General features: G+C 44.1%; 7 protein-coding genes across 7 annotated transcripts; 2 read left to right on the top strand and 5 right to left on the bottom strand.

Annotated features, from left to right (window-relative positions):
* Window positions 1-783: 783 nt before the first annotated feature.
* On the bottom strand, window positions 784-2,602 carry BDBG_00705 (phosphoethanolamine transferase PIGF). Its single transcript, XM_002629413.2, has 3 exons — window positions 2,025-2,602; window positions 1,570-1,856; window positions 784-1,374 (listed from the first exon to the last, which is right to left on the bottom strand). The coding sequence occupies exons 1-3, from the start codon at window positions 2,421-2,423 to the stop codon at window positions 1,161-1,163; spliced, it is 900 nt and encodes a 299-aa protein (XP_002629459.1). The 5' UTR covers window positions 2,424-2,602; the 3' UTR covers window positions 784-1,160.
* Window positions 2,603-2,634: 32 nt separating this feature from the next.
* On the bottom strand, window positions 2,635-6,056 carry BDBG_00704 (uncharacterized protein). The gene is made up of 2 exons (XM_002629412.2): window positions 5,833-6,056; window positions 2,635-5,710 (listed from the first exon to the last, which is right to left on the bottom strand). Exon 2 carries the CDS (start codon window positions 5,207-5,209, stop codon window positions 3,467-3,469), a length of 1,743 nt encoding a protein of 580 aa, XP_002629458.1. The 5' UTR covers window positions 5,210-5,710; window positions 5,833-6,056; the 3' UTR covers window positions 2,635-3,466.
* A 984-nt stretch (window positions 6,057-7,040) lies between these two features.
* On the top strand, window positions 7,041-9,219 carry BDBG_16174 (uncharacterized protein). The gene has a single exon (XM_031724178.1). The coding sequence runs from the start codon at window positions 7,903-7,905 to the stop codon at window positions 8,149-8,151; it is 249 nt and encodes an 82-aa protein (XP_031575969.1). The 5' UTR covers window positions 7,041-7,902; the 3' UTR covers window positions 8,152-9,219.
* BDBG_00702 (DNA helicase) lies at window positions 7,574-13,373 on the bottom strand. Its single transcript, XM_002629410.2, has 5 exons — window positions 12,538-13,373; window positions 12,407-12,439; window positions 10,853-12,339; window positions 10,633-10,693; window positions 7,574-10,442 (listed from the first exon to the last, which is right to left on the bottom strand). Exons 1-5 carry the CDS (start codon window positions 13,131-13,133, stop codon window positions 10,352-10,354), a joined length of 2,268 nt encoding a protein of 755 aa, XP_002629456.1. The 5' UTR covers window positions 13,134-13,373; the 3' UTR covers window positions 7,574-10,351.
* Window positions 13,374-13,382: 9 nt separating this feature from the next.
* Window positions 13,383-16,249, bottom strand: BDBG_00701 (DNA repair protein Ntg1). The gene has a single exon (XM_002629409.2). It carries the CDS (start codon window positions 15,313-15,315, stop codon window positions 13,702-13,704), a length of 1,614 nt encoding a protein of 537 aa, XP_002629455.2. The 5' UTR covers window positions 15,316-16,249; the 3' UTR covers window positions 13,383-13,701.
* BDBG_00700 (peroxin-4) lies at window positions 15,321-17,268 on the top strand. The gene is made up of 2 exons (XM_002629408.2): window positions 15,321-15,762; window positions 15,874-17,268. Exons 1-2 carry the CDS (start codon window positions 15,594-15,596, stop codon window positions 16,227-16,229), a joined length of 525 nt encoding a protein of 174 aa, XP_002629454.1. The 5' UTR covers window positions 15,321-15,593; the 3' UTR covers window positions 16,230-17,268.
* BDBG_00699 (uncharacterized protein) lies at window positions 16,682-20,966 on the bottom strand. Its single transcript, XM_031719999.1, has 2 exons — window positions 20,603-20,966; window positions 16,682-20,498 (listed from the first exon to the last, which is right to left on the bottom strand). Exon 2 carries the CDS (start codon window positions 18,156-18,158, stop codon window positions 17,292-17,294), a length of 867 nt encoding a protein of 288 aa, XP_031575968.1. The 5' UTR covers window positions 18,159-20,498; window positions 20,603-20,966; the 3' UTR covers window positions 16,682-17,291.
* Window positions 20,967-26,395: the final 5,429 nt, after the last annotated feature.

The following is a 26,395-nucleotide window of genomic DNA, read 5'->3' as shown; positions in this document are numbered from 1 at the left end:
TTATTCTGAAATATTCCCCCACGCTGGAGTGGAACGCCGTTCACATGATGACGTCATGGTGTCATGGTTCACCGCTGCTTTCATTTGAAATTGTATTTTTCGGCAGAATGCTCTTTCTTGCCAGTTAAGAAGTAACTCTCCCGTTGTATGTAGAAGCCATTAACAGTAACGAGGTGCAATCTATAGGCATAGAGAGCTCCAATAGTAGTTCCCCTCTATTAAACCTTTCTTTTTTTTTTTTTTTTTGTACCGAATGCCCTCACTAAATAATCCCTGCCGATTCGGCCCCAGTTCTCGTCGTCCGTCCGAAGAGTATACTCCGTATATAGACTAGGAATTGAGCAATGAGGCCGCATCAGGTCTTATACATCTTATATCTACAGCGTAGTTGGCGCCAGGCTCGCCATCAGCGCCACGTAGACTGGCTTAAACCCCACCGCATCTTCTGGAATCTCAGACGAACAGGATATAAGCGCAGAAAGCTAAAACCTCAAACCTCAAACCTCAAACCTCAAACCTCAAACCTCAAACCTCAAACGCGGAGCAGTCTGTTCTGTAAGCATCCACCCCCCACGCCCTCGCCGACGCAGTGAGCAATTGATGATGGCCATAACGTGTGATGTGTGTGTCTCATGCTTTTGAGCATGATTATGGACTACAGCCAGCCAATTAAGTCCGCAGCGGTTGTTCTGCCAAAGGAATTGATCCTTCAACGTTTAACAGTCTTGAGTGGCAGCCAAAAATACTCTGCGTAGCTACACATTTCAAAGGAAGTTTCAGAGGCCATGATATGCCCATGTCGATTACACACAGGTGAACCTCTCCATCATGGGAATCACAATTTAGAATTGGTGTATAAAAAGATGGCGACATACTTATTGGACATTACAGGTTCAAGTCCCGGCTTGGCCTCAACTCTTAGGGTGGAAGTAGGCAAGACCGCATCCAGCGGGACCCGGGAATTTGCGTAGGTGATATGTCCAATATTGACATCTAATATTTAATATGCTCCAAGGAATAAAACCTCAAAAAGGAAAGTAAAAAATTATATATGGTTTAAATGGACATGGCAGAGGAAGTTCCAGCTCCAATCACCGCCAGAAATATGCTGTGCGAAACAGGGACAAATGAAAACGAAAGGATGTGGACGGGAAATCCATTTACTTCTTCTTCTTCTTCTCGGCTCTCAGCCCAACCACTTCATTCCCATTTTCATCAAAAACACTGTCCTCCACATCCCCCTCTTCTTCGGGGACCGAAAATTGAATCCGCTTCCCATACAACAACGGCGTTCGCCCAACCATATAACCCAAAACATACCCAATATATGCCCCAGTAATAATAGTGATAGGATAAGTCTGCCATGGGCGGTCCCTACAATCACAGAAACAACAAGCTTCATTAGCAGAAGCTCCCAACAAAATTATTCCTTCTCGTTCCCCAAAACATGTTATAAATTAATGGCCGCCCCGCAACTCCGCGCCCCCCTTCCGAGAAAGAAAAAAAAAAAAAAAAAAAAAAAAAAAAAAAAAAAAAAAAATAGACAGGAAGACTGAGGATGTTCCTTACCAATCCAACGGAATGGGTACTGCACCGAACCATGCGCCTAAGCCTACACCCACAGTAGCGCCCCACACGGCATCAATGGCGCGGGATATGCCCCATATCTCCTGCCAGACAGCACCGTCGGTGCCGTGGACGTATATCAAACTCGTGCCAGAGAGAATAGACATGTGCGCGGCACAAAGGATGGTGGCGGGGAGGTTGGATGTGAAGGGGGCGCCGAAGAGAATGAGGCAGATTGAGAGGAACGGGGTACCAAGGATGACGGGGAGGGTTATGGAGAGGAGGGCCGGCTACGTGGGATGTTAGCAATGGCTTGTTTTATTTCGAGAGATTATGTAGTAATGTAGTATCGTGTATGGGGGATATATGTGTAGATTATGAAGAAGTTCAAAGAGCGTATGTATGCATGGAACATCTAATATTTGGGAATAGGAGGGAGGTGGTGAGCATGAGCATACGATAATCTTCGAGCCCCCCAGCCGCTTCTTCGCTCCAGTCTTCCCGCTACCTCCTCCACTAGCATTCCTCCCCTTCCCCAGCCCGCCATCCCCCGCACTGCCACCACCGGTAGCAGCAGGCAAGCAAACAATCACATAAATCCCCTGCATCAGCGCCAACGGCGCAAGCGAACCCAGCAACGTTGAAACCGGATCATCGACGAGGGCACGGAAGCTCAACGCAAAACAAGAAAGGAGGAGGAGCGGGTGAATGTGCGCGTATGATCGGGCGAGAGCGGAGGAGAGGATGGATATTGGCGGGTGTGGTTGGGCATGTGAGGAGGAGGGTGATGATGCCTTATGTGGTGGATGCGATGGCGTTGTCGAAGGGGGTTTCGGAGGTGAGGGTGGCGGGACCATTTTGAGGCTTTGCTTGGTCCTTTCGGCGCTGCAATGTTTGCCGGTATGCTGGCGCGCGTAGGAATTCGTGTCTTCTCTCTTTGTTTATATGAGAGGCATTGAGGTATGTGTGAGTGGAGTGGGGGTTTTGGGTTTGCTGAACATTTTGGAAATTTTTTTGGTCAGATAGGATGCAGGCGTTGATGTAATTTACGCAGTGGAGTGGATGTATCGAGATTACGAATATGTGTATCAAACTGTCAGGTCAGGTGATCTGGATTACTAATCCTTCCACCATATAACTTCCCACAACCTAGCTAGCAACCTTTTCAATCAAGCAAGCTTTACACCTTCCACAGAAGAAATAATCAATCAACATCAGAACTTCAAAGTGTAAGAAAATATTGATGTGAAAACCAAAGCCGCATGGATATGGAGCAAATAAAAACCAATGGAAGGAATGCATGAAGGCTTCGCTTTCCTGAGAGTTCTAAGAAAAGAAAAAAAAGCAGGACAAAAAGAAGGTCATAATGTGCAGAATTAAAACAGAGAAGGGAATAGAAAAGGTAATAAACACATAGATAACAACAAGTAACTAACTACAGCGTGACTGGTGGGAGAGAGGCTTTCGAAAACAAACCAGATAATATAACCAAAGGCAGAAATATAAAAACTTGCGCCCATAGGAAAAGAGCAGGATTCATCGGGTATCGATCCGAAAGTCGTGAGTTATGTAAAACAGAAACAATGTAAATACTAAGGGCATATATATATGTACAGTACAAGTCAATAAAATATATAGGGAGATAGGGAGACCGCCATATCACCCCGTTTCCTCTCCCCCCGTTGAATTCGGTGTGTATGTGCTACTGCAATGAGGGAGTTGGGAGGAGCGAGGAATTATATATATATAAAGATCATGAATCAAAACGCTGGGACGCTTTCACGTGGGGAAATAAATAAATAAAACAATGAAATAACGAACGAAGCTGAAGTATGATGATATGAAGGCCGTTGGAGAAAATAGTTAATGGAAGCAACATTGAAGTAATTATTAAATCCTGTCATATCATCCCTGCGACCCGGTTTCTTTCTGGCGTCTCCATGTTGGCGCGTCGGTAGGCGTCCTCGATCTTTCTATGGTGTGCTGCCATAAACCCATCGTCACTATCGGTCTCAGGAGGATCGTGGTTCGTCTTTCTATCGCTACCCCGTCGAGACGAGAGTCTGTCCGAAGAATCTGAGTAAGATGGTAGCAGGAAGCTTTGTTGACCTGTGGGCCGCTGGTAGCTCTGCAATTGCGAAACGTCCCGCTGCAGTTGGAAGATTTGCTGCTCGAGAAGCTTGCGCGCAGTCTGTTCTCGCCGGACGAGGGTTGTTAAGGCGCTGTATTGTTCGACTGAGATTCCCTTGAAGTCGGAAGCGAATGACGATGGCGTCTGGCAGGAGGCGTTGTGGCTAGCTGTATATGGGCGCAGTGTTGCTGTACTGTCGGGCCTGTCGGGGGTGGGTGAGCTTCTAGGAGGCGTGAATGAACTGACGAAGTTAGATGGAAGGGCTTTTGTCACTGTGGCTTGTTGGTTACTGTTATATGGGGGATTCCGTCGCATCCCAGCCTCAAAAGTCTGCTTGACTGGGCAAAAGTCATGACCCTGAAGCTTCGCGATAGCAAATTCAAGATCCATCAGCTTCACTTCCAACATATTCACTCGCTGCGCAAGGCCGGTGTCGGAATTATCTTGCATCGTCCCCATCAGTGCGGTGAAATGAAAAGGATCGTCTAGCGACTGCTCAACCTCTGCATGGTCTGTGTCTTCTAAAACACTCGCAATTGTGCTTCGGGTTTCAGGTCGGGCGGACATGGATGGGCTCGCATCCATCTTGAGAAAGCTTTCCCTCCAGAACTTAATCTCGTCACTACGCCGTCGCCATTGTATTGGAGACATGCGATGAGCTCTTGCCATGTCCCTCAATTCAGATGCGCTCCGCGATCGTCTTTTTTGTTGCCTTGATGTCTTTTGTTCAAACGCGTCCGGCAATTCGACACCACGTGTTGGCGAATGGATGCTGTTCCTCCTCGAATTCTGCCGGGCAATTTGAATGGCAAGGTCGCGGGCTTCGTGTGCTGATAAAACAATACTTGGCAAGGTTGCCCGTCGCCGTGGCCGTCGGTAGTCCAATTTTGGTGACCTGTTACCTGATCGCCGCGAATGAGATCCCCCCGCACTCTTCAAGGGGCTCTGAGGAGGGGTTTGTACCAGTGAGCCGGGATTGGTTGGCAAGGATGGCGCTCTATTCGATCGCGACCGCAAAGATCCAGACACCATCTTAACTGGATGCCCTACAGTCTCTAGAGTAGGGGTCCACTGTGGTGGTAGGGAAATATTGTGAGCTTCCCTTCTCAAAGATTCAGGGTCACTTCGCCGCTTCCGACCGAAAATCTTGCGCATTACCGATTTCAAGGTGCTACCCCTTCTTCTACGAGTGATAGAATCCTTCGTCATAGCCGTGGAGATTGAACTTTGAGGAGCATGAGATGTTGCGGCATTCAATGGATTGATGCGGGTGGAGTGACGCGAGTTGTCTAGGCCAGGCATAGCAGTCGTTGGCTTGTTCGTCGAGAGGACTGCGGATGCGGAGACAAGCTCCGAATTATGAAGCGGAAGGACATCGACCGCATCCTGACTACTCCTAGCGAAGGGAATGGGGTCTGATATCCTGATATCTTCCGAGAGGATTTTGGAGGGTGGTGGCGAACAGTCGCGAGCTCCATTGCTGGGTAGCATTGGTTGAGACCGAGGAGACATGGTTTAAAGGGCGACCAGCTGGACTTTTCGCGGGACACCGTCACCCTCTTTTTCGGTTCGTGGCTGAGCCCCTTTTATCGATAGTCTCTTCCCCTCAAGGGTTGTGGCTTGCGCTGTGCGTAGCCGTGGGTTTCTGGAACAGGGGCTTACAGATCGTCGGTGGGCAGTGATCCCATGATAGCACTGATAGACAAACGACAAATGGATGAAAGCCAGCCACCGGCGGGGTCGCAAATATCGAGTGGTGAAGCCAATGATCGACGGATGGGATGAGGGAGAGATAGATTACCCTACCTGGCTATAGGAAGAGGGTCCAGCGTAGTGGACCAATGAAGCAGTAAAAATGACAGCCGAAAGTGGACAAAAACAAAAAAGGAAGGTGACAAAATTGCCTAGGTATGAGCGACTTGGGAGAACAAAAGAATGATAATTATTAATAATAGAGAGGGAGTGAAGGAGAATATCAAAAATCGAAGCCTCCGCCGGAAGCTCGGGGGAGAGCTTCAAGGAAGTTGCCGAACAGCAGCGCCAACACGTCAGCCGAGGGGGTAGAGAAGACAACAACCTTGTAATAATAAATAAGGCAGGGTTAAATGCAGAAGAGCGATAGGAACAAAGCATACCGAATCAAAAGGTTAGGAGCATCAATAGTTGCAACACCGGCTAGGCCTAGCAGGGGCGTTCTAGTACCTAGGGCTTCAAATACCAATCAAAAAAGGGACGTCGAACGTGAGCCAACCACCACTTGATTTATGCCCAAACGGCCATCATGGGCAAGGCATCGGCCTCAAAGATGAAGAGGAAACACCCGGGGGAAAAAAAAAAGAAAAGGAAGAGAAGCAAAAGAGGGAGAGGAGAGAGAGAGAGAAGAAGACAAGAAAAAGGGGGGGGGAAGGATTGGTATATTTAAACGGACGGAGGTTTTAATTAATTAGGGCTAAAAGCTCTTGGGGCAGACAAAGCGGGGGGCAGCGAATACGCTATGCCTACTCGGGCTAGCCAGGGCAGCGCTGGAGCCTCCTTCCCCTCCTTTCCCCCTTCCTTGATCCGCCCTGATCCACACGCGGAAGAGTTAGTTAACTACAGGAACCAGGAACCGAACCAGGAACCTCCACCAACTAAGTACTTAGTTACTACTTAACTACTACTTTATACATAGTTACGACTAACTTACCTTACCAACTGGCTCGCTCTGGGAGACAAGACTGGAGGGCTTGAGCGGTTGGCCCCTTGCCCCTTGCCCCTTGGCCCTTGGCCCTTGGCCCTTGGGACGAGTCACCAGCATCATCATGGGCACCGGAATGGGACTTAGCGCTGTCTCGCACTCCTAAAAACTTAATTAAGTCTTCACTCCTCCTTCGCTTGTTATGCTTGGAAACCTACTAAGGCTTGGGTGGGCTTCGCTCGTTAACTCAACTCATCATCGAAGGCTGGCCAAACACAGAGCTTGGGTGTTGGTTGATGCATGATCTTCGTTCTTACATCCTCTTGGGTCCTTGGAGCTGTGCCTCTGACAAGAAAATAAAGAAGCAGAGGAAGACAAGCTCGTGCCCAGAGTCGCATTCATTGGCACACAATTCATTATGCCGAGGATGTTGCTTCCTTCTGAAGGGCAATCATTTTTATTGATTTGCCTGCGTACCCTCGCGCGCCCTGCCACGGTACAAAACAAGAAATATACCGCTGATCCGCATTTACTACAGCGTAATAATGGGTTTGCGGACTTAACTTATGGACTGGAATATTATATTAACAGCAATTTACTTTACCGTGAGTGGCTAAACACCACCTGAAAGTAACTCTGTACCAAACTTCAGCCCGTGTGATGTGAGGCACAGAATGTCTGACGGAGATGGCAGATCTCTTCCCAGAAACCGCATCTTGCAACTCTCTGTTAAATAATAATGCGGAGATTCTCGTGGTGGTTTCACCGCTTGCTACGGAAGCCAGCCCAGGAGCCAGGGCCAAGTTTTTGAACTAGCCAACGCTGTGCTCGTGAGGCGTCGGTTCACACGAACGCTGTGCCATTCATTATTTACTAATTTATCTTCAGAATACCATACCACCCTGATGTCTTTCTTAGTGCTTGGACCCCACCATCGCCTTGACATGACCTATTCTTCGACGGGTATCGCGACAGAAAAATGAATAATAATGCACCCAAACCCTGTTTGCAGGAATACTTGACCAAATATTTCGAAGAGGAAGCTACAATCTCAACAATCAGGCAGATGCGCTCACTTAATGTAGAATCACACATTTATGCGCACCTTTCTGGCACAAGCGAGCTTGCCAAACCTACCCAGAACAATGCCCCAGGAGGGTTTTTTCACGGCAATTTCCCCGCTGTCCGGTGGTTATGCTGTCCCGGAGTTATTCGCATTAATTTATGACACAAAGCAGCCCGGAAATCTCTCAGAAAAGAGTAAATTCCTAGCAGCTGCCTAGGCCGGGAATCTTAAACCAAGAATGAGAGCCATGGTGCAGGATCATGCAACTTTCGAGTTTCCAGACTTCCTCGCAAACGCATTGAATGTTGTTCATTAATTAACCCATTATTACTTGTTGACTTTGTCACACAGAATGTAGTTCCAGCATGCATGCATATCCCTTAACACCCTTTCTTTGTTCGCCATCCCGTGCCGAACCACTCATGCACGCTGTCCACAAATAAATCTGCAAACGGCCAAATCATGCCACTCCCGTTCCCATCCAAACAAAAAAACGAGGACAGATCCTCACCGCCAGGGACATTGTGCCACTGCCATGGCTGTGACCCGGTTCCCTCACTGGGGGACGCTAAGCCGGCTCGAGCCCTTGACCCTGGGGCTCGAATGATTGATAAGCTGATGGCTGCACGGCTGACGCCTGCCCCGGAACAGACCCTCGTGCTCGGCCAAAATTTCAAGTCCCAACTCCAGATGGCAGAAAGTGAGGGATGACGCTCCGACCCGCGTGGGTTTTGCAGCAACTGGCGCCAAATAAAGTGGAGATCCTAGACACTGTTCGTCGTTCCACCGCTGAAATTGTTTGGAAACAGAGAGTGGGAGCGACATTTTGCTTCCAGAATGCCGTTCACTTTCTTTCCATTTATGCGGCAGGTGGATGAACATACCAAACATCCTCCCACTCAACCCCTTCAAGCATATGTACTAAATCAACTGCATATTTGGCCTGCTGACCTGGATGAGCTTCCTTCATTTTAGGGAATACAAGGACATAATTTCCATTTATGTCAGCTTTTCACGACAACAGGATCTGCCTTTGCCACGTGGCATGTCCCTTTTTCCAACTTCTGTTCTTCATGATGTCGACCACTACGGAGTAGTTATATCAGCCTGTTTCAGCAGACCATTTGGAATTATTCCTTGACGAATACGCTTCGATCCAGCAGCCCCGCGAGGTCGTTTCGGTAACAGAAGCTACTAACACTCTTCTAGCGTTGAAATCGGGCCGGGCAGCCCCTGGCCCTTCTTGCATTATTGATACAGCGACGCAACCCACCCTAGCTTCATACCATAACCAATCACACCATCGGGCCTACTGTGATGAGTGTAACCTTTGCGTTCATTTGAGCTGAGGAAAGCATAATAATTTTATGCATTATTCAACAACCAAGCCTTTCACCTGTTGCTTTGTTTTCTGAACGAAGTCTTGCTGCTTCAGCTGACCCAGGTTCGTTTCTTCTCTTTCTTCGAGAACTTGCATGGATTGCTTGGAGACAATGAAAAGATATTATACCAAGAAGAAAACAGGGCAATAGCGCAAGATAAAGCTGGGAGGGTTTATTTGTTTCTCTTGAATTGGCGAATAAATCAAACAGCGACTGCGGACCCTACCCTACCCCCACATTCATTTGAGACGATCGCGGTAGTTCACTCAGCGTGTTCCGCTGTACGCAGTTTGTCAACTTGGCCATCAAGCAACTACTGCTTAGATTGAGGGGACCTCAATCATTCGGTATCGGCCATGGTGTGTGTATGCAGGAATGGCGATTCAGAGAAAATGTCTCCCCACGCACTCTGGTCAAATGCACCATGTCTTATTTTTTCTTATTATTTCCGGACAGGGAAGCTGTGCCGACCTCCACTGGCACCCCACCATTTCGAGGCCGCGCGACCACTTTTATGGCAAGATCTACTACATACTTCCTCCTACACACAAGACTTGCGTAAATGCGGAACATGTTTCATACTTAAAACGGTTTGATGATTTTTATTGGAAAGTAGGGGCTCATCAGAATGACTGAATGGAAAACGTTTAGGATATTTTCCTAAGTGGTGTTTAACCCTTGAATGCCTTTGGTTTTCCTTTAGTATCACAATTAACTCCCCACCCAACTCCAGGTATTACCTTCATGCATGGACTTGCTAGAGCTACGAGACCAAATATTTGCCCTAGGTATGTATATAGCTGAACAAACTGTCGACTCCAAACATTACTATCGACCATTTACGTCCGCAGCGAAGTTTTTCGAGCCTATATATGGCACTCTCAGGGCTCCTGGTAGGCTGATTGGATGCGGGTTTGCTTCTCCAAACGCCCGAGAGGTAGAGGGTTTGCTTTTATCTGCTCCAATCTGTGCTACACAACGCGTGTCGCTCGGGATGCTTTTGTCTGGGTTATCAATATCAGTGTATACCCAACTACACTGGATGGTAGATTACTTGATCAATAACGACTTTCTAATGGCTAATAAGCTCCGCTCAATCCGTGCCGCCCAAGGGCGCTCTCATTTTTGACGCTTGCAATTGACATACAAGTATACTATGGGGTTCCTATATGTCACATACATCAAAAAGGACACCAACAACCCACCCCGTCCACGGATGGCCTACAAGCCGCATATTGCTGCAGAGCCGTCAACAAAGATATTCATACATCAATTCCGACGGGCTGATGGTCGTGCTAGAGAATCGGGTCGGTGACATGCTCCTCCAAAGAATAACACAGCTATCCTAGGGGAAGGCTTTCACCTCCCAAAACTCGTGCGGCAGTCAGCCCTGTGCTCTAGCCAATCCGCAGGTTTCTCGCCCTGAGAAGCATTTTTGCATGCTACATTATCGTGAAAAGTGGTCTGAAAATTTGTGGAGTTCGTCGCTTTGAGGGAAACTCGCGTTTCTCGGATTTATGCTCCGCTCTTTAGGATTGCATATAATCGCCAGCGTCGGGGTATCGCAGATCGGCATTTTCCTCCAAGAAATCCATCCAGCGTCGTAGGAATTGGCTGCCACTGTATTGAGACAAGGACCAGAGAACAGGCGAGAGCCCATGAGTTAAAACGATTATTTTCCTCAAAAATGATGCAAATCGATTTGGTTCCAGATCTCGATTTTGAGGGGAAACCGAAACGCCTCTCTCATTATGCCGAGGAAGGTACAGTACAAAGGGATGAAAAAGGAAATAGGCTTCATTTGACTTACCGACGAATCGTTTCAGAATCACCACACACGCACAAATGACGCTTGGGCCGGGTCATGGCAACTGTTGGTTTTGACATTAGCGAGCCTTTCAAAGACATCTCTCAAACACACGTGGCTATTTGCCACATTTTTGTGCCATTTTATATGAAATACAATGCTTCCCTCTTCACGAACGGAAAAGAAAAGCAAGGGCTGTAAGACATAATCGAGAGCAACGTACCATTTAATCGCCTCTTCTCAGCGAGAAACCCAACTTCGTGCTCTGGATTGCTACGCACAAGACTCACGACTACAGCCTCCTTCTCCCGTCCCTGAAACCCATCCACGCTCCCCAATTCTAGTCCAGGATACTTGTCCTTCAGCATGTTGGACAATAAAGCCAGCTGCGCATTGTACGGAGTAACAACAGCGATGTCTTCCGGTTTCACCCCCGTCGCAACCAGATTCTCAACGTGTCTACCCACCAGCACGGCTTCCAAATCATTGCTTTTACTCTCGACAAACATGGAGATCTGCTTCTGCTTTGCCGCCACGACAGGTTCCTCGGCTCGCTCAGGGAAATCCCCGCCCTGGGTATCATAGAATACTAGAGGCTCCCGCGTGTCATCAGACTCTTCAACTTCGTAAGGCAAATCCTTAAGCAATCGTAGTTTCACTGCGTCTGCAGCGATGAGCTTTGCTTCGTAAAGTTCCTGCGAAGGAAATTGCATGATTTTCTCGTGCATCCGATACTGAGTTGTTAGCATCCGTTTGATGGCGGGACCATGCAGTGACAGCAAACGATCAAATAGTGTCATTTCGAGCGTCGCCTTCTTTGTCGCCTTATGCTGCCCTATATTGTTACCCTTGTCGGCATTTGGGGCAGATATTTCGTCACTTGCCGACATTCCGTTCCCTACTGTCCCGCTAGATTTCGACGTCACAGACTTGATGGTTGGAGGCAACTGCAGGTGGTCGCCAGCCAATATTGCCTTGGAAGCAGACAGCAGAGGAACCCAACATTGAGCTTCCAATGCCTGGCTTGCCTCGTCAATAATCACAACGTCGAATTTCTGGTTTCTTAGCTGATGCCCACCAGCACCATGCAGTGTTGCCAGTACCACTTTGCTCTCCGTAACAAGATTACCGACGCATTTAGATTCCCGTTCTCGGAACTCCTTGCGTAGTTCCTTTAGATCTCTGTAGATCTCTCTCCGCTCCCTGCCGCTCCTTGTCTTGCGTATGCTGGCCTGTTTGGTTTCGATGTCCTTCCTGACGTCTTTGACAATGGCGGCAGCATCTGATGTTTGAATTAAAACCTCCAAAGAGTGATCTAAAACAGTAGATAGAAGACGGGCGGGATGTCCAATTCTAACCAGTGGCACTTTATGTGGAGCCAGCCGTTCGACAATATTGTCCACTGAGACGTTTGACGGGCCGCAAACTAAGATCCGGAGATTCTGGCGAAGAAGTTGCAGAATCAGTTCTATCAGAGTGTATGTTTTCCCAGTGCCTGGTGGGCCATGAATGAGTGCGATTTCTCTCGATGCAAGCGCAAATCGAACTGCTTCTCTTTGTGAGTCGTTTAGCGTAGAGTCGATGAACTCGATTGTTCCAAGAGAACTCAGATCCACAGGGGAGGGCGCCGTATGCCCAAAAACAACCCTCATGAAATATGTGTAGTCTGACTCCGTCATGTTCTCCATTTTGGTCATCGTTTGCTTCATCCTGAGTACGAAATAGTTAGCACACTTTGCTCGCGTGGTTTTCGTAACGATAACAAGAGAATTCTCACCTTCGGTAGGTAACATCGTTCGCCAATTTCACCCTAGAATAAGCCCATCAAATCAGCCAACAGATCCAGTGAAAGCCAATTGCCTCCTTTTTCTCCCAGTGAAAATTGAATAACAGACAGACAAGGCTCACATCCAAACCTTCTTCCCCCAAAGATCCTCCACAGACTCCTCATCTCTGCCCTTTCCAGCAGCACCTCCCTGTCCCCCAAACGCAACCCAAACGCTCCTCTCCCCAACCCTCGTCACCACCCCTTCCAGCGCCCTACCTTTCCTCCCCTCCTCCTCCTTTGCTCCTTTCGCCCTACCAGAACCAGCACCACCACGAGCACCCGCAGCCACATCCTCAACCCTCACTATATCACCCACCCTCATCCCATGAGCCCCCAACCTCTCCGCGCCCCCATCACCACCCCCACCGGCTCCCTCGCCATCCTTACCACCCCTCGCGCCAGACCCAATTGCACTATCCACTCCAAATTCGCCTACCTCACGCCCGCCCATGCCCGTCCGAGTGTTGACGAGAACCAGGCCTGTGAGGGCGTATCCGGCAACTTGTAAGGTGCGACGTGTTGAAGCGGACACGCCGCCTGATTGTGCGATTGATGTGGAGAGCGGGGACGAGGAGACTTCGGCTTCATGTTCTGCGAGGAGGAGTTGTTGTTGGGTTTGGGCAAAGGATTGGATGGGGATGGGAATGGGGATTGGGGTTGGGGTTGGGGCTGGCATGAGGGGTGGCCGTGGGGTTGGTTATCTAGTTGTTGCTTGTTGAGGAGGGGTTGTTGTTCGGTGTTTTGTATTACTAGGTAATAGATTTTGAAGGGATGAAGAAATGAAGGTGATGGTTTAAAAATGAAGACTATGTCAGTTTGTTACATGCGTGGTAAGCGGGGAGAATTGATTGACGGTGCTGGGTTTCTTTTGACGGTTTCTCGTGGTGATGTCAGAGGGGAAGAAAATAAGATTCAGTTACGGTTTCAAATAAAAAAGGGGGGCTCAGTAATTATACATGAATTGAGTCTAATAAGTAGTTATTCTTCAAATTACCACCGGCTATCGTACATACAAATATATCGTTAATTATCCCGATCTCCGTACAGAGAACGCAGCAAAACAAGGCGTCCACCGATCCATGGGGAGCTGTGTGCAAAGCTAGCTTGCCGGCACAGACGACGTCTAGCTATAATGGAATTGCGCATATTTCATGTTCTCTTAGCATATCAGACCGGCTATTTAGCGGCGAAAGATGACATACGACAAGGGTATCTAAATATTCTTTAAAATCAGACCTCTCCAATCATCTACCCTCTTCAATTTTGATTGTCATCCTGCTCTCCCTCTTCACCGTAGTGGCGGCATCCTCTTCAGTCTTCACCTTCCTCTCCCTCTTCACCTTAGCTGTCCACCCTTTAATCTCACTCTTACACAACCCGGTCCCCGCAAGTTCGCACTCCCCACATCTCCTAGCCACTGGTAAACACACCGTCTGCCCCAGCCCAACCAACAGCTTGTTGACCTCATGCCACTTGTCCTTGGGCAGCCAGCTCTCCAGCGCCGCCCGGGTCTCCTCGGGCGTCTTTGTTTTATGCCACCCCCACAAATTCGTGATACGATGCACATGTACGTCGACGCCGATGCCCTCATCACGGCCCCACGCGGAACTCATACATAGATAAGCCATTTTAGGCCCGACACCTGGTAGCCGCATGAGTCCCTCCGCGGTGGGTGGAATGTCAGAGTTATACTCGTCCCGAAGGATGACGGCGGCAGCTTTAATGTATTTTGTTTTGTTATTGTGGAAGCCAACAGTCCTGATGAGTTCGTTGAGGCGGGATGGGCTTACGGCAAGGATGTTCTCAAGAGTTAAGGTGCTTTTTGTGTGTTGGTTGTTTCGGTCCCATACTAATACTTTCTTCGTTTCTCGTTCCTGTTCCTCTTCTACCTTTGTTTCCACCTTCACATCTCCCTGCGCTTCTCTTTTGAAAGTCTGTCCCTCATTCTCCTCTTTCTTTATCATCTGCCTCGCTTCCTCTCTCTTCTTCACAGCTGCTACCCCCTCCCCCTCCCCCTCCTCCTCCTCCTCCTTCTTCTTCGTCGAGCCTATTTCTTCCCCTTTTACTGAGTGTCCCACGTCCTCCTCCTTCTTCACGACCCGCATTCCTAAACCCGTATCCATATTAGCCTGTTCAGGCGCCAGCTCTGTATGTAACCGTTGCATCGCAATGGCAGTGACTGTATCTTTCGTCTGAGATGACAGCATCAGGGCTATGAGGATGTGGAAACGCCTGTCACGCGGGGAAGAATCGCGCCAGTAGAGCTGGGAGCAGCCCATGGTATCTACTGGCGCAGTGGGGTTTTTGCGGCGCATTTCCTTCACAATATCATAGATCTTTTCCCAGTTTGATGGAGGCTCGACTTTGACAACGCCATTCGGGCCGGTTGATTTACGCGCCGGTAGCCGTCGCGGTTGTCGCTTTGGGGTTGGCTTTGCCTCTGACTCTATCTCCTCCTTTTTAATGATCGTAGACGTTTGTGATGTGCTGGACATCCTACGTGAAGGTATTTGGCGGGATGCAGAAGCTGATCGCTTGAATTCGATATTGGATAAAGAATCCTGGCCTCGCTTTCGTTTCCGCTCTTGCATTATCGGACGCGTTGGTGTAAGCAGGTCTTCAATGTCCGTAGTGTTCGCAGAGGAGAGTTCAGAGTCATCATGACTATCGCTCTGAGGCTCGTCTTTTATTAGAGAGCTATTATGAAGGGATGCCAGCTCGCTTTTTCTCCTCTCCGCCAGGCCATAGCTATTTACCGGGATATTTGCGTTGGCAATTCGCTGCGATTGACGGCGTGGAGCGCTTGATAAGATCTCAACTAACTTTGCAGTCTCCTTGGATACCCGCGATGTTCTCATTTTGGGGGCTAAAGGGTATATGCGGGATATTCGTAGCTATTGCAGTCAAGTCATAAACAAGCTTCGAGAACTCCTGAACATTCGCGCATTGAGTCAAGAGGAAGTGCATCACGTGGTGATAATCAAACCCCAGGTAAATAACCTCGGCGCAAACCGAGCTTCGTTCCACCAGATCAACAGCTCAACCTCTGCACCACCATAATCATGAAATAACTCCCAACACACCCTCTGTTGTCTGCAACTCACGCCTCCCGCAATCAGTAGAATAGCTCAGCGCCATGGCTCAACAAGCCCCTTCCGCGTCCACCACAAAACGCCTCATCCGCGAGCTCAACGACTACTCCAAATCCCCCAACGAAGCTCTCCTACATCTCGGCCCCATAAGCGACACAGACCTGCTGCGCTGGGAAGCAGTCCTAAAGGGCATAAATGGCACACCATACGAAGGTATTATTTATTTCCCTCCATCCTCTTACCTCCTACCAATCGCGCAAGTTTTGCAATATAAAGAAGGGGGGGAAAAAAGTTAACAAAACCTCCCCCAAAAAAACCCCCCAGGCGGCCTCTGGCACCTAACCATCACCATCCCGCCGACCTACCCGCTCCACCCACCAGTTATAGCCTTCAGAACCCGTATCTGCCACCCAAACGTCTCCTTCACGACAGGCGAGATCTGCCTAACCCTTCTAACCACCGAGCATTGGAGTCCCGCTTACACGCTATCGACGACCATGTCGGCTATCCAGCAACTGTTGACGGATCCTAGACCTGAGAGTCCCCTCAATGTTGATGTGGCGGTGTTGATGAAGAGTGGGGATACTGTGGCATGGGAGGGGCTGGTAAGGTATTGGACGGGGGAGGAGAGGTGGGAGGGGGATGGGGGAAAGAAAGCTATCAGAAAGGGGGGTAGATGACAGGGTGGAAAGGATGGAGGGGGATTAAATATATATATATATATATATATTACGTCTCTGCTGTAGTGGGTATGAGGTGGAAGCTCATGGCCAGAGGAATGTATTAGTTTCCTCTTGTCCTTTCGATTTCGGCTACCTCCTTATGGGCCCGGGGTAGGGAGGATACCTCGAGCTTGGTGCGTGGTGGACCCTGGATGCCGCTAGAATGTACGAGGTACATGTGAACTATTCCTCACGGGAATTTAGACAGTTTGAGATTCTTCAGGTTTCGGATTCTATGGGGAGACGCGTTTCCATACTTGTATGGGGTTGGATTTACGTTATACTGTCGGCGTCCCTCGACGGGCATGTAAGCGCCTTTCCTTTCCTTTCCTTTCCTTTCCTTTTCTTTTTTGTTGAGATACCATACGGGAGCGGATTTTGTTTATGCAGTTATATATAGTATTTATGTATTCATGTTTATAGAGCGTTTTTCGGTATTATTAACTGTATAATTGATTAGCTGCTCCTCTACTCTGTACGGGTGCAATGCAATGAGAGCTAATCCTGTCAACAAAAGAAGCGAGAACGAGAGGGTGAAAATTACAACTAACTCCTTCTCCAGACTTTTTCTCATAGGGTGTTTCGATATATATATGAATCTTTCTTATTTTTATTTCTTATTTCTTATTTATTATTAAGAAAACTTTGACCGGCAAGAGAACAGAGGAACATGGCCTAAACCGTTTTCTTTGACCGGTGGAATAGTTAAATATTCCACGGATCGACACCTCCTCCGAGCTCTAATTTTCACCGTGATGCGAAAAGGAAAAATGAAAATGAAAAACCCTCCCAAACGAAAATAAGATGTTAATAAAACAGAGGTAATAGACAGAGGGTCCAAGTGCTTCTGGGTCCGTTTTCCTATCTTGCTTACCACGACTAATGTAAATCCTTCTCCACCCACGATCATCCTTAAGTTCTTCCTTTCCCCTTTTGTTTTTATTATTTATTTTATTGTTTTAAACCCATTGCTCGTCCCGGTATCGTGTGTATCTCCCTGGCCCCTACACATTTTCCAATTTAAAACGCCAATGCAATGGCAATAGCACCACTGAATCCAAGCAATCCCAACAACCCTTTCTCCATAGCGGCAGCTATAATGGGTGCTGCACCCGTCTGCAAACCAGGTGGTGTTTGCCGGTTCTCTCCTGGTGAATTAGTTCGCGTGGGTTGGACAACTACGACAGTCGTAATGGTACTCGGGGAGCCATCTGCGTTTGTGGTCGGGATGAGCTTTGTTGAACTGCTTGGCGGAGGGGTGCTCCTCCGAGTGGGAGTGCTAGTGGGTGATCTGGGCCTCGTGGTAGGTTCTGGGCTAGGTCTGGGTGTGGAGCGCGCCCTCGAGGAAGGGGGAGGTCTCGGAGGCGTTCTGGATTCCCTAGATTGTGGAGGGGTTGGGCTTGTGGTTGTTGTTCTTTGAGGTGGAGGACTGGGTGGAGGGGTTGGAGGGGTTGAAGGGGTTGAAGGTGATGGCGGGGGCTCCCGAGTGGTAGGTGTGGGTGTAGGTTCAGGTTCGGGTTCGGGTGATTGAGTTGGTGGTTGAGCTGTAGGTGTTGTAGCATCGTCGGCTGAAGTGTCACGGGCCGAATTCTGAGACGGGGGCCTATTAGGTGTGGTTGGACCTGCTGTCGGTTGATTTTCTGTCTCTGGAGAGGATGTCGGGGAGGACTCACTCCCGTTTTGTCGTTTGGTTAGGTCATATTGACGAGAGACGATATAGTTCTCGAGGTATATCTCTCGAGACCAGAGTCTGGCGGACAAAGCCTTCAAGAGGCCGGTGAATGGGGTATGTGAGCGGGCCTGTCTTCCCCTCTCCAGGTCGACAGCGGACACGAAGGAGATTAGGACTAGGACTAGGAGGAGGGTAGAAACCCACGGTCGAATCATTTTTGATTCGTCTACCGTGGAATGACGAGCAGAGATGAAGAAATAGTTCTCAAATAGCTCTCAATATAGGTTTGGCTTGATAGAGGTGTGGAGGTAAGGTAGAGCGACAGGGAGCCACGACTCGATACTCTATAGGCATACAAAAAAGCGCCAGGTGGTCAAGCTGGAGAGAATATAGAGGAATCAAGTAAGAAAAAAAGACTTGCTAGGCTTTGGAAATGTTCAAGAAGACAGAGATAGTCAGCAAGAGCAAAGAGGGAGTGAATTAGAAGAAGAAATGATTGCTGTGCAGGTGGTATGGTATGGTATATACCGAATGAGGAAATTGTCGCTGTGAAAAGAGATGAACAACGCTTCACGAAGTCTAATAACAGAAATAAAGAGGTTGAAGCCAAGAACCGAGGTTGTTCAGCAAAAAGAAGCAAGAAGACGATGATTGGAAATGGTTCCAATTGAGTTGTTTGAAAAAGATCCACGGTAAGATTTCATGCAGAGCTTGTGACTGCGGTGTATCGTATCCCAAGCTGCAGAGACAACAATTGGAGTGGGGGGTTTTGGTTTTAGGTCTGGTGTCATAGCAACAATACTGTGTATAGAATGGCAACCATGCAGTAATAACCTGGCCAGGCTACTTGCGTGCTTGGACAGCTTTGTTCCAGGCTTTTTTCCCTGATATACGCTGTATGTTGATGTGGGATGTCTCTCGTTGTGCACTACCTACTCTACTACTGCATCGCATCCCAGCCGGCGGAACTTCTTTATTAGCGGTGGATTATTGACGGATCTCCCTTTCGCCTGTTCTTGGCCTCCTTGCGAGTTGCAAGTTGCAACCAATGCGCGCCGCCATCCCGCCACCCCTCGAACCACGGTTCCCATGGAACTGGGCAGATCTATGCTGCTGATTGGCGTTGTGTGAGTCCTCATCCTCACCAGAGGCCCCAGACAAGCCCCAAGAGCTCCAGAGCCGGGCTAAAACGGGGCTTGGTTCTGAACCAGCCACCTGGGGCTTTGGGAGTTCCCAGGAGTGGATAGGCTTGAGAAGCTGAGACGCCTTCGTTTGAGATATTCTTGTTCATGGACAGTTGTCACCACTTGGCAGCTGGCGCCATTGCGATTCTTATACGAGCAACAGATCGAATTTGAGCCTCATAAAGCAGTCCAAAAAAGAGCGCGATCCAACCTTATGTTTCTGTTTTGTCGATTTATGATTGATTTTTTTTTTAATTCTCATTTTATGCTTTATTTATTTATTTATTGATTTAACTAGTTAACTATTGATTTATATCTCAGTATTCATTCATCGCTGATGCAAAACGGTTCTATTTACTTTCTCTCCTAGCGTCGGCCCAAATTTTGCCCAACAACAAGTACGGAGTAACAACAACTGAAAAAAATAAAGTTCATGGATCATCAGCCTCGGCCAAAATGTATTCAAAATGTCACAGTCTACCCTACGTAGTAGATGTAACATATCGAGGTCGACTCAGAGGGACTGACTCAAGGGATTCGTTATTCTCCGCCAGCCACAGAATCGCAGATTTTCTTTGACTGAATTCATGACAAGGAAAACGTCGTAGCAAGCCACATCGACCACGTCAAAGGCCGTGGAAAGACGGTGGCTGAATCGCTTGCGAAGTTGCGATTGCTCTCGTCTCCTCAGTGGCAAATAGTCGCATAACAGACCACGGCGGGCAGGGTGTTCTTGTCGCCAGTTCTGAATGGGACGCAACCCCAAACTTCAAAGACATATCCACGCGTCCCATTTTAAAGTTCCGCATGGATGCTCGGGATTGTCCAGTTGTGCATGTTTATGCCCTGTAATCTGTGAAAATGTGCAGTATTGCAGAAAACAGATCAGAATGAGCGAAAGCGGACTTGCATAAGTAGAGTAAGTTTCAGTACGGAGCGGAGTAAATATAAATGAAAACCCTATCCATAGTGTTTTATCCCCGCTTCGAGTTTCAGGTCAGTCATAGACTCATATACAAGGGCTGGCCTCTTTGGGAAAAGTTGATATTTTTCTAGCCCTTCTTTTGACAAAAGATTCCATCCAGCATGGATCAAATGTCGCGCAGCAGTCCCGTCCAGCCAGCCGCCGCTGTGCATCCAAAGCTATTTATAGCTCTTCGAAATCGGCACACATACTTTAGGGTCCTGTGTGCGACTTTACGGTTTCTGGTTGGACGAGAGTGTCTTGGTTTCGAATGTGGGACACCCAAAGAACAGAACAGAAAAGGAAAAAAAAAAAAAAGCTTGCAAGCCACGTTATTGCGTAAACCTGTTGTTTGTCGACGACCTTGGACCGTTGGACGCCGCCCGGCTATGCCAATGGCATTTTACCTTCATCGTATCAACAACGGCCAGTCAGTCTTTTTCCCTTGAGTGTGGGAAATCCATCCACTCCGCGCCTCTGAATAGATAAGCAATAATATGGTGAAACTCACCTTCTAGCCGATTTCCCTCAAGAGAAAAGGAGCATCCACATTCGCGCCTCCGGATATGCCGGCTCAAATGAGTTAGTTGCCTACTACCCTCTCAAATCCCCATTGCGGATAGAAGAAGAATCAGGGTGTTATTTCGGTGGGAATTGAGATCACCTGGATGCAATAATGATGAAATTCCCGTATTCCTGTTCCGGTTTCCGGTTTAGGTACCTTTGGAACGTACTGGAACGCGGGCCGTTGTGCACCGAAACTTACCCTGGAGGCAGGCAGTGTTTTCCCCTACCGCAGGGTTTGCTGCTATAGACGTCATTTTGAGGGGCCATCGAGTTGGCATCGAGCTGCCGGGGGTTTTTTTTAAATCTCCTGGTGCTGTGAATCTTTCTCTGGCGATGGCTGGCTCATCTATAAAGCAATCGCACTACATACATTACGTATGCTTGGCATGTATTACTAATACCTCCATTTTGATGACTTAGCGTATGTCATTATGTTGGCCGTTACGGCCGTTGCGGTTAGCGATCCCACTAGATCACGTGACCCACCACTATATTATGTTCTTGTAGATAGATCTATCAATACAATCTTCAACTATTTCACAGATTATAGCCTGAATGACATGTTTTTCTTTTTAGAATATTGCATTAACATTTTTAATATAAATAGTTTATCTTTTTTGAAAAGACTCTTACTCTTTATTAGAGATATTTCATTTTCTCTGAATCTATCAGTCAGCAGATTTATATACTTTATATTTTTAAGAAAGTGTGTTTTTCATTATGAAGAATATCACTCTTTTTTTTATATCTAGAAGAAGCAGAGTCATCTTAATATAAATAATACTTCTATTACTTCAGAGTTCAGCTTAAGACTCAGAATTACACACTTTACTAGATAACTCATTAATAGAATAATCACTCATTATAAGAAGACTTCTGACTTGTAAGATAAGACTGAGATCAGTTTTCATCAGAGTATGAAATTTGATAATAAGATAATAAAGAAACTTTAGAATAAAGAAAAGCAGAGTTAATATTTATCTATAGAATCTGTTTATTTTAACTTATTAAATTCTTTACTATTTCTTACTTTCAGAATACTGACTTTTAATAATAATCTGAATCAATCTATCTATTACACTGTAGATAATCTTATGAATCTTATATAAATAATACTATAAAATTAAATAACTGCAGCTGAAATCACTTAATATCTCACTATATCTGTCTCTGTATAAAGAGACACTATAAGAAATAAGTTACAGAAATACTAGAAGAAAGTCAAATATATATTAAATATTAAATCAGTGATTATATTTAATGACTCTAATTATAAAGTCTGATATATTAATATATTAACTAATATAGAAGTTATTAATGAAACTGATATTCTATTAAGAACTTAATAAGAATTCTCTTTTATATATTATATTAACTCTGAGAAGTGAAGAATCTGTTTCAAGTCTCTATATAAATATATACTATCAAGTCTTATTAAAAATGTTCAAATCACTATTAAAATCTTGAAAACTGATAATACTGCAGCTCTGTGAAATAAGATTAATATTAAATATATAATATTACTGACTGAAGAATGAGTTAATATCTTCAAGAAATTGATAAAATTATAAGTTAAGAAGAATGATTATCTTACTTTTCAGAGATATTTCTACTATTTTATTATCTATTATAAGAAGCTCTGTCAGAGCACTGAGAATATATATTATAATCTTTTTCTCAACAATCTGCAGAATTATCAAAGACTGTTTATCAAGATATATTTGAATGAGTTTTTCTTTACTGATCAGAAACTTATTATTAATATTGATATTAATAATTTAATGAAGTAACTGATTAATTATACATTCAAGAAGATCATTACTAAGTGAAAAAAGCAGTCTCAGACTGATTCTATAACTGTGAAAAAGAACAAGAACAAAGATAAGAATAAAGATGAGAATAAAAACATATCTATATAAAAGTGCACTCATTGTAGAAGATATGAATATACTGTTGACAGATATTTTATCTTACACTCTGATAAAAAGAAAAAGAAGAATGATAAGAAGAAAGAGAAGAAGAATGACTTAATAAATTCTCAATCAGCAGTAAATGCAGTAATTACAAAGATTAAGTTCTATTTCTCTTTCACAGTCACTGAAAAATCATCCTCTAGATCTTAGTATTTGAACACATGTGTAAGTCTGAATATGACAGATGAGCTTCATTCTTTTTCAAATATTAAATCTTTTAATAATAATATCTCTGTTGATTCTGTCACTGAGAGAACTGAGTTTGTTAAGAAGATTAAGACTGTTATCTTGAAGATTAAGAGTGATAATATTAACTTACAGAATGTTTACTATATCTCTAATATTACAGTTAATCTGCTCTTATTTATAAAGCTTGAAGATCAGAGATTCTGATTTACATTATCTTTTACTATTCTCTCATTTTTCATTTGCAGAGCTCTGAACAGTATTATTTTTCATACAGTTTAAACTGCTTAGAACAACATATATAAGATTGATAAACAGAAGTTTAATAAGAATCTCAATTATCTGAACAAGGCAGTCAAGTATATTATAATATTATATAAGTATGATTTTGACTGAAAAGTTGATCTTTCTGTGATCACTGCTACTACTGTTAATAACATTGATTCTACAGTTCTGAATACAGGTCTCAAGAATACAAGAATATCAAAGACTCTTTTAAACTGATACTGTGATCTCAGTCATATTCACACTGATGCTATAATTGCTATGATCAAGAATTCTTATACTGAAGTCACAATTAAAGATTCTAAGACTAAGTTCTTTTATGAGAAATATGTTAAGACAGATATGATGTGAGATTATTTGAAAACACTAATGTCTAGATTTATTCAATTCATTGAGAAGATTTATATTAATCTTGTAGATAATAGATATACATTGAAAGATCTCTCTGATCATCTCTTAGAGTCTTATCAGAGAATTAAATACTAGATGCTTATTATCTGTGATACAACTCACTACTGTTAAGTATATTTTTTAAAGTTTAAGAATGAAACTGTTCAATACTTTGAGTTATAACTCAGATTTATGAATAATCTCAGGTATACAGTTTCTGCTTTTCTATGAACTGATATTGATAATGTTTTTCAATTCACATGTATACACACAGTTATGAATTTATATGATATCAAATGAGAATCAACAGTATCATATTTATCACATTAGAATGATGTTTCTGAATATGAGATCTGCACTATTATAAGACAGATTAGAGCTGCTCTTTTAAAAGACAATCTCTCTAAGAGATTCTGAACAGATGTTCTAGAGATAGTGATTATAATAATTAATAATACTTTTATATCTACAGTTCTTTATAACTTGAAATTTTGACTCTCTACTGCAGAGACTTCTATAATTCTAAGTTCATATAAGATTTCTTAATATGCACTTATGAATACTCTGCTGAATGTGAGACATTTTCACTGATTAAGTGCAGAGGTTGTTATTCACTTGCATGAATCTCAGAGACTTGTGAATAAGCTCTCTTCATGTATCAATTTCTATCACATCATTGAATTCAGTGATATATTGATATATCATCTATGACATTCTGAATCTGATAAGATTATTATCAGTAGTGATATGAGGTTTCTGATTACTGAAAAATCAGAATCAGTTATCACATCTGTGACACTCATTAATAATGTTAGTAAACTGAAACTTGATATTCATCTGATTAATGATAAAGATGCTTCTGATATTAATGATCTGAATTTCACATAATTGCAGCCTGTGAAATCACTGACTACTTACACTTTAAGCTCTGTTATAGATAACCTTCTGAAGTTCTACAAGAATGTCACATCTCAGTCAGAGAGAGTAGAAGATTATTGAAAGAAGTTTATATAATATGAAATTACTGATCTGAAGAGATATAATACATGAAGTTTGATCTCTAGATCTGATATTCTGAGAAATGAACTGATTACTTTAGACTGTTGAGTGTTTCTTGAGAAAGATAGACCTGTGAACCTGAATATCAATTCTGATAATATTCTTAGAAAATCATATTAAGTGATTTGTGATAACTGACTTAAGAAGAATTCTAGAGAAGAGATCTATACTTCTGTTATCACTGATACTGTTAATTGTATTCTTTTTACAATAGCAGCACTTTGCAGTTGAACACTCTGTTAAGTGAATATAGTGATGATATATCTGTATGAGTGTCTCACTAAGAAGGTCTATATAAGACAACTTACTGAATTTGAGACAGATTCACTGAAAACACTTGTCTGCATGATTGAGAGTAGTGTATACAGTCTGAACCCTGCAGTGAAGATCTAGTATAATTACTTAACAGCTCTATTAAGTGATCTTGAATTTACAGTTAGTGTCTATAATTCAGTACTCTGATATTATACATTCAGATATTATCTCTATATAATAATCTATGTTGATGATCTTAACATCATATTCAAAGTTTCTGAGAATGTTAATTAGCTAGTGAGTATACTCAGTGAGAAATTGAAAGTCAAGAATCTATATCAGTCAATCAAGTATTTAAGTATGAAGATTAATTATTCAGATAAGAGAATTGATTTGATATATTATCAATATATTAAATATCTTATTGAAGATTTCTATCTTGATAATACAGCTGTTATCAGAATATTAATGAAGAATGAATTCTGCATTAATAATTTCTCTATATCTGAGAAAGAGACTGATTTCATAATTTAGTAATATTAATATGATGTGAGTTGCTTACAATATCTTGCAGTTAAAACAAATTCTGATATCACTTATACTGTCTCACTACTCACTCAATGAAACATTGATTCAACACCTCAATGTTAAAAGACTCTATTACATATTATACATTATTTGAAAGAGATCATAAATCTGAGCATTTTCTATGAATGCAGTCTGTATAAGGAGTTCATTTCTATCATTTCTATCATTTCTACTGATCTCTCTATTATCTCTGATTTCTCTAATGATTTCTACCTACTCTTCAGCTACTCAGATTTCAATTGAGCTGGTCTCTTAAATGATGATAGAAAATTAATATCTGACTATATTTTTAAGCTCACAGATAACCTGATTTCATAGTATTCAGTGAAGCAATCTTGTATATCTCTAAGTTTCAATGAGACTGAATATATGACTCTTAGTGAGATGATCTGTGAGATAATATGAATCTGAAATCTTATAATTGAGCTTGACTTCATTACTACATCTCTGATACAGATTCTCACTGATAATAAGAATATCATAGATCTCACAAAGATAACAGTCATTACAGCTCAAAGTAAGCACATTGACATACATTTTCATTTTTCATATTGACAGTTGAATCAGAGAGTCATTGATTTAGAATACATTCTCATCACTCAGATAATGATAAATGAACTTACTAAACCTCTAGACACTGTCATATTTGTATAATTCATAATTTTACTAGGTCTTACAGATAGACTGGCCGCCGGAACCATGAATTTCACGTTTGGTCCCATTTGGTCTGGTCTCATACATTTCTTGGCGTGAATCCCACTGGGACTAATCATTAAATAAACATGTAAAGTGACTATATATCAGATCTCAAAATGGAACCATGACTTGAAAAAAATGAGAAAGTGATCCCATTTGGTCTCATTTAGTCCCATTCTTGGCATAAAGTTACTATTTTTAGACATTTTAAGGTTTTTTTTAGACTATTTTTAATTTTTGAAAAAGTAACGCTTTTTGGTAATGCTCAAATGAGATTTAAAGTCATTTAAAGCAATAAAAATAAT

Source organism: Blastomyces gilchristii (genome assembly GCF_000003855.2).
Source record: "Blastomyces gilchristii SLH14081 genomic scaffold supercont1.1, whole genome shotgun sequence".
Taxonomy (NCBI): Eukaryota; Fungi; Ascomycota; class Eurotiomycetes; order Onygenales; family Ajellomycetaceae; genus Blastomyces; species Blastomyces gilchristii.
Note: the sequence above shows the minus strand (reverse complement) of the source record. Positions and strands in the feature narration are given on the sequence as shown.

Excerpts from the sequence above, each read along its gene's own strand:
- BDBG_00705 (XM_002629413.2), bottom strand. The coding sequence starts at position 2,423 with ATGGTCCCGCCACCCTCACCTCCGAAACCCCCTTCGACAACGCCATCG. Across the intron at positions 1,857-2,024 it reads TGGGGGGCTCGAAGATTATC|CCGGCCCTCCTCTCCATAAC; the intron begins GTATGCTCATGC and ends CATCCCACGTAG. Across the intron at positions 1,375-1,569 it reads GTACCCATTCCGTTGGATTG|GGACCGCCCATGGCAGACTT; the intron begins GTAAGGAACATC and ends CTGTGATTGTAG.
- BDBG_00704 (XM_002629412.2), bottom strand. The coding sequence starts at position 5,209 with ATGTCTCCTCGGTCTCAACCAATGCTACCCAGCAATGGAGCTCGCGAC.
- BDBG_16174 (XM_031724178.1), top strand. The coding sequence starts at position 7,903 with ATGCCACTCCCGTTCCCATCCAAACAAAAAAACGAGGACAGATCCTCA.
- BDBG_00702 (XM_002629410.2), bottom strand. The coding sequence starts at position 13,133 with ATGCCAGCCCCAACCCCAACCCCAATCCCCATTCCCATCCCCATCCAA. Across the intron at positions 12,440-12,537 it reads TGGGGGAAGAAGGTTTGGAT|GGTGAAATTGGCGAACGATG; the intron begins GTGAGCCTTGTC and ends GGCTTATTCTAG. Across the intron at positions 12,340-12,406 it reads AACGATGTTACCTACCGAAG|GATGAAGCAAACGATGACCA; the intron begins GTGAGAATTCTC and ends TTTCGTACTCAG.
- BDBG_00701 (XM_002629409.2), bottom strand. The coding sequence starts at position 15,315 with ATGAGAACATCGCGGGTATCCAAGGAGACTGCAAAGTTAGTTGAGATC.
- BDBG_00700 (XM_002629408.2), top strand. The coding sequence starts at position 15,594 with ATGGCTCAACAAGCCCCTTCCGCGTCCACCACAAAACGCCTCATCCGC. Across the intron at positions 15,763-15,873 it reads AAATGGCACACCATACGAAG|GCGGCCTCTGGCACCTAACC; the intron begins GTATTATTTATT and ends AAAACCCCCCAG.
- BDBG_00699 (XM_031719999.1), bottom strand. The coding sequence starts at position 18,158 with ATGATTCGACCGTGGGTTTCTACCCTCCTCCTAGTCCTAGTCCTAATC.